At 35.8% G+C, this 12,513-nt stretch overlaps 2 protein-coding genes across 2 annotated transcripts; one reads left to right on the top strand and one right to left on the bottom strand.

Annotated features, from left to right (window-relative positions):
• Nucleotides 1-1,781: 1,781 nt before the first annotated feature.
• LOC114500474 (olfactory receptor 51F2-like) lies at nucleotides 1,782-2,765 on the top strand. The gene has a single exon (XM_028517176.2). The coding sequence runs from the start codon at nucleotides 1,815-1,817 to the stop codon at nucleotides 2,763-2,765; it is 951 nt and encodes a 316-aa protein (XP_028372977.1). The 5' UTR covers nucleotides 1,782-1,814.
• A 4,415-nt stretch (nucleotides 2,766-7,180) lies between these two features.
• On the bottom strand, nucleotides 7,181-8,131 carry LOC114498877 (olfactory receptor 51F2-like). Its single transcript, XM_028514889.1, has one exon. The coding sequence runs from the start codon at nucleotides 8,129-8,131 to the stop codon at nucleotides 7,181-7,183; it is 951 nt and encodes a 316-aa protein (XP_028370690.1).
• Between the last annotated feature and the right edge of the window lie 4,382 nt (nucleotides 8,132-12,513).

Below are 12,513 nucleotides of genomic sequence, written 5' to 3'. Positions count from 1 at the left end.
AGGTGATTTACGAGAGCACCTGCCCACGCGGCACTGAGTGTTTAGCAGTTTTTGAATGAAGGCAGTGTGACCCCCATGTCCTATTCTCCCTATTCACCTGATCTCCTCCCAAGCAACCTTTTTCTGTTTCCCTGCATGAAAAAGGTCCTCAAAGGGAAACATTTTGCTGATGTGGAAGAGGTGAAACAAAAAACAACAGAAGCACTAAACAATGTCACAATTGACAAATTCAAAAACAGTTCTGAGCAGTGGAAAAAAAGTCTTGTTAGGTGTATTGCATCAAATGGAGAGTACTTTGAAGTTGACTGAAGTTTCAACATGTGAGAATAAATACACAATTTTTTATAAATAAGTTCAGGGGTTTGGGGGGTCCCTCCTCATGTGTTCTCCAAATCAAGTGGTAAGTGGCATAATTCTGAATGTTCATGAAGGACCAATTGGGTGCCAGCCAATGACTGAGGCTATGAGAAAACAAATAGTCTTGAGACTCAAAAAGAAGAAATTTTAGAGTATTCAGAGCACCACCACATTGGTTTAGTGAAGAGTTTAGCAAGATTTCCAGAACATAAGGGGACTAGATCACAAGAATTAAGTCAACATGGGAAAGGAGAAAGGAAGAAGAAAGCTGACCCAGGACCTCACCTACACAATGTCTTATTCCAGATACAATCTAATGTTAGAGTGAAAGCTCAAATGTGTTATTTACCTTAATGAAGACATGCTCTGTAAGTGTATTGTTCTGAGACTATATATGAATAAAGGGTAGCAATGATTGCAAAAACACTAGGCTGGAGGGGGAGGTATCTAATACCAGGCCTCTGCACAGCCAGTTCACCCTTAGCCCTGAAATTTAATACAATTGACTCTGGAAGGACAAACTGTCAAAGGTAATATTATAGAGAATGTTCTTTACTAGTTATGTATCAACACAACTACAGAGAGACAATAGATAAGAAAATTAAAAAATTAAGATCAGAAATGTAACCCTACACTAAAGACAGCCATAGCGAAAGAGAAGTAAGATCCATTAACCAAGAAATAATAAATAGGATATTTTTGACTTGTGTAAAATTATTTTCTTAAATAAATTTATTTTCTGAAAGGCTATATAGCTTTAAAATGTATGAGTTCCCTGGCTGGCGTAGCTCAGTGGATTGAGTGCGGGCTGCGAACCAAAGTGTCGCAGGTTCAATTCCCAGTCAGGGTACATGCTTAGGTTGCAGGCCATAACCCCCAGCAACCACACATTGATGTTTCTCTCTCTCTCTCTCTCTCTCTCTCTCTCTCTCTCTCTCTGTCTCCCTCCCTTCCTTCTCTAAAAGTGAATAAACAAAAAATCTTTAAAAAAAAAAATGTATGAGTTCCATGGTAATGTACTATTAACACAAATATTTCAAAATCCATATTTTTGTTAAATAATAATTCTTACTTCTTAAAACTAATATTACTTTGAGATCTTTATCATATTTGTGGTATTTTCAGATTATCTTGATCCAATTCTCCTCCATATGGGGAGTACAATAGAAGGGGAAAAGAAAATGCTTAAGGTCAAAGTAAAAGATAACAAAAAGTACCTCTGAGATTTAAAAACAAAAAGACTCTCTATTGTGAATTGGTAAACAAGAATCATGGAGAAAAAGATCAATAGAGCAAGAAGAAAAGAAATAAAAACTAAAGAGCAAAGAGAAAAAAATAATCTCCAATTTGATTTATGTAGCTACAGTTAATGTAAGTCATAACAAAATGCTGAATTGTGTTTTCATTTCTCATTCTAGGACAGTTTATTTCAACAGAATTATTATTCTGTAGTAATCATGTCATCTTTTCCTAACATCACTTCCTCTTCTCTGATCTTTTTCCTGACGGGAGTTCCAGGACTAGAAGCCACCCAGGCCTGGATTTCCATCCCCTTCTGCTGTTGCTACATAACTGCCCTCTCTGGGAATGGTGTAATCCTTTTTGTCATTATCACTGAGTCAAGCCTCCATGAACCTATGTACTATTTCCTCACTATGCTCTCAACCACTGACCTGGGCTTGTGTATTTCAACACTAGTCACTATGCTGGGCATCTTCTGGTTCAATGCAAGACAGATCACTTTCTATGCCTGTGTTGTCCAGACTTTCTTCATTCAACTCTTTACTGTCATGGAGTCTTCCGTGCTCCTAGCAATGGCTTTTGACCGCTTCATTGCCATTTGTAACCCGCTGAGATACAATACCATCTTGACTGAGTCCAGAATCATCAAAGTGTGGTTTGCCATTCTTGTCAGAGGGACAGTGATCCTAATGCCCCTGGTTCTGCTTCTTAAAAAACTATCCTTCTGCCAAAGCTATGTACTCCATCATTCTTACTGTTTCCACCCTGATATAATCCAGCTCTCATGTTCTGACAATAAGATCAACAGTATTTTAGGACTTTTTGCCCTCATAGTCACTGCAGGAGTGGACTCCATCTTTATCCTTCTCTCCTATATCCTGATTATCAAGACCATTTTAAGCATTGCTCCCCCAGAAGAGCGGCACAAAGCCTTTAGCACTTGTATCTCCCATATAGGTGCTGTTGCCATCTTCTACATCCCTCTTATTAGCCTGTGCTTTGTCCATAGGTTTGGGAAAAAAGCACCTCCTTATGTACACAATCTTATGGCCAATGTGTATTTGCTTATTCCACCAGTGATGAATCCCATTATTTATAGTGTGAAAACCAAGCAGATCTGTAGAGCCATTAAAAAAGTCCTCTTTCCCAGGGCTTCTGAGGTCTGAATCTAACACCTCTACAATAAGATCTACTTCTTAGTTATCACTTCCCAGACCTAGTGTTTAATCAAGAATATCTTTTCTAGCCCTGGCTGGTGTAGCTCAGTAGATTGAGTGCGGGCTGGGAACCAAAGTGTACCAGGTTCGATTCCCAGCCAGGGTACATTCCTGGGTTGCAGGCCATAAACCCCAGCACCCACACATTGATGTGTGTGTCTCTCTCTATCTCCCTCCCTTCCCTCCTTAAAAATAAATAAATAAAATCTTTAAAAAAAAGAATATCTTTTCTATCAGTGACCCAAAATCTGAAAAATTAGATAAGGTGGGGTGGGCTGGGTGGGGGATGCCATTTGGCAGAAACATATTTTTTATTTTCAATAGGACTATTACTAATCTACAAGTACTCCTTGGGAATGCTCAATGAAACACCCTAGTACTATGAAAATGTTAATAAAGTTTTGAAAGCATGAATGGCAATGGCTAAAATGAACACTTTGACGACTAGACCAAGCTTCTAAAACTATACTTAACTCATATCTTTCTGTCCTGTTTTGTTTTCTTAAAGTATACATAATAAAGAGTTAAGTTTTTTTTAATCTTAGATTAAATTAGATCCTGACTTAGAATTCTTATTCATAATTTAATTACCATCAATTCATTTTTTAATTTACTGAGAGTCTACTATTTCTGAACATTGTACAATATGGTGTCAGAGACAAACATGATATTGTCACAATTAGTGAAATATGTATACAAGAAAAGCAATCAACATCTGAAGTATTTGGGTGATGTGCACAATTTATACATATAAGCAGGAGTAATAAGAATATATAAAAGGAATGTGTAATCCAACCTGGGACAATCAGGAAACAATGACAATGTGTTGTTTGAACTATAAAGTCAAGAACTAGAGAGATAAACATCCAGAATGGCAACAAGAGGAGATCTTGGAACTCAGTCTGCAGGGAAACTATTATAAATTGCAAAAGTTATATATAGATACAGGTACATGTATTTAAATTCTCTGGAAATTGTCCTAAGTGCATGCTGTAAATGAAAGACTATTTCTTTAAGAAAACCTGTTAAATCACATTGAGAACAGTGAGAGTCACTGTTCACTTGAATCAGCCAGCTTTTGCCTCTTCCTTTCCCCACAGCTCGGTCTATTGATAGCTCCCCTCCAAGAAGGTGTAGCCAAGAACACAGGGCTTCCTTCCCCACTTCTCCATCCCACTCCCATCCCTACCAGCTCTCAGTGTATGGACATAGTATCTCTGAGGAAGGGCAGGCCACAATATTTCTCATTCCCCATATCCCAGTTCCAATTATGGAAGCTAAATTTTCAGTGAGTGTAGTCAAGAAGTCAGCAGCTCTCTTTATTCGCTCAGCTCCACTTATATATATAGCAGAGATTCAATTCTAGATATGACAGTCAGAGAACACTGGAGTGCCAATCACTATCATAAGCTCTATCATAAGGCTTTTCCCAGCTCTGTCATAAGGCAGAGCTGCAACCTGAAAGGCTGAAAAGACTGTGTGTTATCCTGTCTGGTGCCTTGCATGTAAAGCGAGGGTGTAGCTCCAAGAGAAGTGAGTCAAGATGAAATTAAATTATAAATAAAAAACAAAAATTTAGAAATTCACACATATTTGAAAATTAAACAATACATTCATAAATAATCAATGGTCCAAAAAGAAAATTACAAAGGGAATTAGAAAATAGTTTGAGATGAATAAAAATGTAAGGTGAAACAAAAGAGTGCTTATAAAAAAATGTATAGCCATAGATGCCTCTATTAAAAAAGGAAATATCTAAAATCAATTACATAAGCTTCCACTTTAAGATACTGGAGAGAAAAAAGGAAAATGAAACTTAAGTAAAGAAAAAGGAAAAATTAACAATGACTGTATTGGTGGAAATTAATAAAATAGAGAATTGAATAAATAATAGATCATGTCAACAAACCAAAAGTTGGTCCTTTGATGACACTGAATTATTAATTTTACCAGTTATTTCCAAAGAAGAAACACACAGGTCTAAATGAATTTGCTAAATCTAGATCTAGATGCATGGATTCACCAGATTTAAATGGATGAATTGACTAAATACCTAAAAAATATCAATTTTTTTACAAATTTTCTAAAGAAAAAAAGAGGAAAGAACACACTCCATCTCCTTCTATGAAGCCATTTTACCTAGGAGAGAATATTAGATGCCTGTATATTTTATGAGTACAGATGTAAATCTCCTCAATGAAATAAATACTAGCAAAAAAAATCCAGCAACATATAAACAGGGTTATTTATCATGACCAAGTGGGATTCATTCCAAAACTACAAGGTTGATTTAACATTGGGGGAAATGATAGAATGGAGGACAAAAGCCACATGATAATCCCAATAGGTGAATAGATGCAGAAAAAGCTTTGGACAGAATTAAACATCAATTTATAATAAAAACATTTAATAATTAGGTAGAAAAAGGAATTTCCTCACCTGATAATAGATGTCTATGCAAAACGCATAAATAACAGTATACTAAATGGTAAACACTGAATGCTTTCCCCTAATATGATAAACAAAGCAAGGATGTCCATTATTACCAATTTATTCCACATTATATACATTCTAGCTAGTCAATTAGAAAAAGCAATGAAATAAAATCTATACAGATTGTAAATAGGAAGTAAAATTATTTCTATAAGCATATGATCTGATTTTTTGCAAAGAACATTCTAAGAAATGGACTAAAAGATTAAAATTAATAAATGACTTAAAGTTCAGAACAGCAATATATTAAAAAATTAATTATATTTCTATACACTAGCAATGAACAAATCAAAAACCAAAATTAAGAAAAACAATTATTTACCATAGCATCAAAATAATAAAAATACTTGGAAATAAATTTAGCCAAGGAGGCACAACATTTTCATACCAAGAACAATACACACACACACACACACACAAAACTGCTTCAAAGAAATTTTAAAATTCCTAAGTAAATTAAAGATATGCCATATTTATAAATTTGAAGACTTAATATTGTTAACACAGCTATACTCACCAAACTGATTTACAGATGTAATGCAATCCCTATCAGAATTTAAGTTTGTTTCTTTGCTGGTCCCAAAATACACTAGGAATTTTAAGACACCTAGAACAGCTAAAATTATCATGGAATAAAGAGAGCAAAGTTGGAGGATTTGCACTTAAAAATTTAAAATTTTACCACAAATCTAGTCATCCAGACAATGTGGTCCTTCATAGGATAGACATAGAGATCAATGGAACAGAATTGAGAGTACAAAAATAAACTCTCACACTTGCTAATTGATTTTTGACACAGGTGCCAAGACATTTCAATAAGGAAAAAATAGTGTTTTTAACAAATGGTGCTGCCACTCAAATGTTCATTAACTAAAAATTAGCTACATACAACATGATAAATTCATACGGTGGAATATCTGCCAATAAAAAGGATGATGTACTTGTACTTACCATAAAATGGATGACCCCTGAAAATATTATGCTAATTGAAAAAGCCAGTAATGAGAGACTACATTTTATATGAGTCAATTTATATAAAATGTCTGAAATAGGAAAATTTATGGAGACAAAAAGTAGCTTAGTAGATGCCTAAGGCTGGATGTGATGGAAGGTAATGAGATATAACAGCTCATGGGTATAAAGCTCTATTTGTGGATTATAAAAATAATCTAAAATTTACTGTGTCAATAGTTGCACAACCATACTATAAAATATTAAACTTTTGCATATTAACTGAGTGAATTACATATGTGAATTAAATTACAACATAATAAAACTGTAATATTTTGTTAAAAATGAAGAAGATTGGAGATTACCTAAGACAGGTGGAGAGAGTACACATGTCCAAACTACTCTTACCTTAAAAAAAGAAAAAAAAATACATTTGGGAAAAGATAATTTAATATTGACACCAGAATATAAGTACAAATATAATCAGTAATATGTAAATTTGGGGAACCCATGAAATATAGAAAGATCAAATATCATTGACAGACAAAACTGTAGTCCAAAATAAGTACAGGAGAATATTGAAGGGAAAGTGGAGGCTACTCTAAGGGATGTCCAAAGTTCTGAGGTTTTGGATTAGAAAACTCTAGTAAAATATCCAATCATTTTACTTCTGTTTCTCTAACTCTAATTTAGCCCTATTTTTGCCACATTTTAGGCCACAGGTAAACTTGCCTACCTGAAGAAAATAGTGATAGAGAATTTCAAACCTAAATTTATTTTTGTAGACCAGTCAGTCTTCTTACTGAAAGTGATCTTTTAGAATGCTTTTATCCCAAGCCTGAGACTCAACATTTTAACTGCTGTAAGTGGCATTTTACTCATCTATGCAATAACCAAAAATAGGAAATTTAAAAACCCATCTAGTTCTTTGCTGCCACGAGGTGGAGAACTTTCAGCACAGCCCTGCGTATTTGTTTGGTCTTCACACTGTAGATGATGGGGTTCATCACTGGGGGGATCAACAGGTAGGCATTGGCAATCAGAGTGTGTACATAGGGTGGGGCTTGTTTTCCAAACCTGTGAACAAAGGACAGACTGATCAATGGGATATAGAAAACAGCAACGGCCCCGATATGGGAGATGCATGTACTGAAGGCTTTCTTCCTCTCTTCTGGGGATGCAATGCTGAGGACAGTCTTAATGATCAAAATATAAGAAAGGATGATAAAGACCGAGTCTACCCCAGCAGTGGTAATCAGGGCTGTCAACCCAACTGCACTATTAATCCTGGTGTCCGTGCAGGAGAGTTTCATCACATCCGGGTGGAAGCAGTAGGAGTGGTGCAGCACATGGCTGTGGCAGTAGGACAGTCTTTTAAGAAGCAGCACCATAGGAGTCAATATCAGTGTCCCTCTGGTGATGATTGCTACTCCAATCTGTGCTATTTTAAGATCAGTTAAGATAGAGGCATATCTAAGAGGATTAGAAATGGCCACAAAACGATCAAAGGCCATGGCCAACAGCACTGAAGATTCCATGACAGTGAAGAGTTGAATGAAAAACATCTGTGACAAGCAGGCATTAAAGCTGATCTTCCTGGCATTGAACCAGAATATACCCAACATGGTGACTAGGGTGGATATGGACAAGCCGAGGTCAGTGGTGGACAGCATGGAGAGGAAATAGTACATGGGTTCATGGAGGCTGGGCTGAGTGACAATGGCAAAGAGAATCAGGCTGTTTCCTGAGAGGGCAGTTAGATAGAGGAAGCAGAAGGGAATGGAGATCCAGGTGTGGAAGGCTTCCAGCCCAGGAACGCCAGTTAGCAGGAAAATGATGGAAGAGGATGTGGTATTTTGGAAAGTTGACATGTTGAATTCAAACTGCAGAATCTTAAACTGAGTATCCTGCAATGATAAATTATCTATTTATAATACAGTACATGAAATTAATTATTTCTTAGGTAAACATTCATAAACTATAATATCTATGTTATATATAAAGCTTGTAAAGAGTGATTGAAAAAAGAAAACTAAGACCACATCTAATTAAGGAGCAGAAAATAGGAAATGAACAATTATATGAGGATACAGTATTTGTACACAAACAGATCTAACAGTGGCCAATTTTTATTTAAATTCACATGTCAATTCAGGGAGATTACAGCCATCACTTCCTTACTTCACTTGGCAGACAGTCGATGAATGTTGTTGAAATATGTCTATAGGGTAGTATGACATTTTAGATGAACAGCAAACATGCTGTAATTCAACATAGGCAATAAAGTAAGTTAATTTCTGGTGACCCAAAAAGAAATATTTTCTTCATCACTGGGATTTTCTGTCAATCCAGTTGATTATATCTAATCATAATGAAGAGATAACATTTGTTGAGCCCCTAGTAGCTGTTGGTGGTTGTGATTATGTCCTGTGTGAACATACATCCGATTTGTAATATCATAACTTGAATTGTACCTAATTAACTTTCATGCCACACAAGTCTAAACAATCAAGACTATTACATACAGAACTATTTGAGTACAGAGGGTCTCAAATGTCAGTTATTAGAATATTCTGATATTATGAATTTGTATTTGGCATCCCAAATCAATTTTTTTAGGATTACATATTCTAAACTCTTATGGGTTCAAGTATGAAGTGATATATTTATTGGCTGAGTAATCCAAATGATAAATAACTAAACTGTGCATTCCTGAAATTCTCCATCTCTAAAGTATTAATACTTTACATACCCCACAGAATTATTGTGAGGATTACATTAGTTAATGTATGTGAAAAACTTGGCTATCGCACTGTGATGTGAAAAGTCACCAAATATTAGCTATTGTCACTTTAAAAAATTAAAGTTAAAACATTATACAATCATTTTTACAGTTCCTTTTATACTTCTGTTTGCACACCCCTTACACTTATCTATGTGTTTTATCACCTGATAGTTGAAAGAAAAGATGGGAATATTCTTTCTCTGACTTAGGCAGTGCCCCCTGATTAATTCTTCTTCATTTGGCTTCTTCTTCCTCCACAGCTATGAGTTTCTCAACCTTTCTTAATTCTTCTCTTATTCAGAAGAAGAACTCCTGCTCCTTTCCAAAGATAACACTACCACCTGGCTTCTCCATTAATTTCGGAATTAGTTCAGTGTTTTGGAACATTAAATTATTCAGTGTAACCAAGACAATAGGGGTGCAGTATCAAATTAGGCATGGCACCTGCCCTGGAGGATACTTATCAAAGGATAAGATAGTGAAGAAAACAAACATGTAAACAAACAAATAAAATGCTGTGTAATAGACACAATAAAGGGCTTGTGTTTAAAATACAGAGGCTGTATATATTAGAAAGTTGTGTGGGGAAAGGTCAAGAAAGGCTTCCTTGAGAACATGAAGATTACTTGTGCAGGGAATGATAGGTAAAAATCACCATGAAGATATTCTAGGCATGTCCAAGTGGTGTAGATTTAGTCAATCCAGAATGCCACTATAGTGTGAGATACAAAGAGTTAAAAGATCACTTTTGAAGGCAACTGGGATCCAGTATAGAATTATCATTAAGAGGGTAGGGAATGTGGAAATTCTCTAAACACTGACAAAAGAATGAATGAATACCTAGATCTCTTTCTACTTCAGGAAATAACGCTAACATTTTTTTCTTTTTTCTTCAGTTTGTAATCCCTTTCATTGGTAACAAAAGCATAGTCTGTGAATATGCCAACTTCTTTTTCAACCAAAACATAACGTAAAACAAAAAACAAACACAAATAAACAAAAAAATCCTCTCTTATGAACCATGGTTCCTCGCAGCATGAATGTACTTCTTAACCAACAATTTATTGAATTTTTGTTTATCTTCATTTCCCTCTTTAATCATTCACACCTTCAGTTGAAATCTGGTTCTTTTTAGACTGAAACCTACTCTATTTAATTAGTTCTCTGTTGCTACATAAAAACTAGCACAAATACATGACTTAAAACAAGACTCATTCATTATCTCATGTTTCAGTAAGTCAGACATCTGAACAGAAGATAAATAGAATTTTGTTCAGGACTTCACAAACCTAAAAATCAAGGTTTCAGGCAGGACTGTGTTCCCAGCTGGAGCTCAGGTCCTATCCAGATTCATTCACGCTGTTGGCAGAATTGAGCCCCTTGTGGTATAAGACTGAGGTCTCTGTTTTCTTGTTGGTGTGGTCCAAGGGTTGCTCCCAACCACGTGGACCTGTCACAACAAGACATTTTGCATCTTCTGATTTGGTAGAGGATTCTCTACACTGCTTCTTGTCTCTTTTAAAGACTCAAATGATTAGGTCAGTCTAACCCAGTATAATGTCCTTTCAATTGACTCAAAGTCAAATAATCAGGGACCTCATTTCTATCTGTGAACTGCCATACAACATAACAATCATAGATGTGATACCCTATCACATTCATAGGTCCACTCACACTCAAGGGGTGGATTTACGATGGACAACTACATAGGGGCAGGAGCCTTGAGGGCCCTTTTCAAATTCTGCCTACACAACTGTCTAGGTCATCCAACTCCAAACTTACCTAAGTTCAAATCTTACATGGCCTTTGATTGGCCATCTTTATCCTCCAGTTCCATCACCTCCATTTTAAAATAAAACTCTCATTAGTCTTCATGGGAACTACAGCAATATTCTCATCAATAATTTCCCTGTCCTGACTTGCAAATGTTTCCAAATTCTCCATATTGATGGAAGTGTGATATCAAAGATAATCTTCATATCACTCCTCATACAGAGTTCCTCATTGCCTCCAGCATGAAGTTGAATCTCTGTCTCTTTACCACAGCAGTCAAGGGGATTGCCACTATCAACTAAACCTACTCCCAACCCCATTCAATCAACCTGTGCTTTTTCCTACTTCACCAAACTACCAAATGTAGCAGTTTCTTTCACACTGCTGTACTTTGCTTCATTCACATATATTTCCCACTTTTCTTTGAATGAGCCTAAATTCCAAATTCTAAAGATTCATTGTTTTCTCCTTTGTTTATTTTTAAATTCAACATTAATTTATTTACTTTTGGAAGCATTTTGTGGCATCACCTTTTCTAGATCAAATCAGAAAGAAATGCTTCTTCCTCTGAACTCACCTTCATTTTTATTATACATCTGGATTAGTGAATTATTCCACTGTGTGACCATAGATTTCTCAAAAATATGTCTCTTCAACTAAAATAAGCTATGGTGGAGTGGAGAGTAGATAATTACTTATCTACCCTTATATTCCTAAAATTTTGCATTGTATTGTGCACTGTGAGAAGATAATAGATACTTTTTGATACAATTTAAGTCCAAGAGTTATAAACTGACCAAGGATTCTGGAAATACATCAGGATCTCCATACATTCCAGTGTTGACAATTCATGCCACATAGCCTGAAATTACTCATCTGACCATTGGCAGAATCTCACTGAACTTTCTTTTATTCTCAAAAAATGAGAGTACTCTGTGTGTGTGTTGGGGGGTTTTATGGAAGAATCTGTCTTAGCATTTTAGATAAACTTTTATGAGCTTCCTTCCATTTTTTATCATTATTCTCTCCTTATATAAACATAATATTCCAGCCCCACTATAGGAGAATGCTGCAGATTCTGTGCAGACTATCTCTCTTGCCTGAACATAGAAAGTCACTAATATGGTTATAGGATCAGGCAAACCTAGACTCAAAGGCTGGCTCTGCCACCAACTAGTTGAAGTTCTCCAAATAAGCACTTTACATTAGATTCCATTTCTGTGAAACTAGTAGCTTACCAAAAGCATTAATGTGTGAGGATTAAATGAGATAGTATTTACAAAACATTTAATCTGCTAACTAGTACATGGGAGGCATTTAATAATGGTAAATGTGGATGAGGATGAGGATGATGTTGGTAATGGACAGGGGCAGTGGTGCCAACGCCCTGATGGTAGTGTTGAAATATGACACAACCAACTGGAAAACTCACCAATGCAAAGGCAGGCTAACAATTCGTTGTAAGCATCAAGACATATGATCCACAGACCAAGGAAACCCAATCAGTTAGAGTATGGTGTCCCCAAATACAGATTTCAGGGGAAAACTTTCCACAGTTTTCTGTAGGCACCATGAGTGCTCATTGCAGTTAATAAATCTCCCTCATTCTTAAAGGAAAATAGTATGTGCAAAGTCTTATTTTTCCCTGAATGCAGTAGTTTTACTTACAAGGTATGGAGATGTGGTCTTTCCTAC

The sequence above is a fragment of the Phyllostomus discolor genome, chromosome 6, assembly GCF_004126475.2.
Source record: "Phyllostomus discolor isolate MPI-MPIP mPhyDis1 chromosome 6, mPhyDis1.pri.v3, whole genome shotgun sequence".
NCBI lineage: Eukaryota > Metazoa > Chordata > Mammalia > Chiroptera > Phyllostomidae > Phyllostomus > Phyllostomus discolor.
Note: the sequence above shows the minus strand (reverse complement) of the source record. Positions and strands in the feature narration are given on the sequence as shown.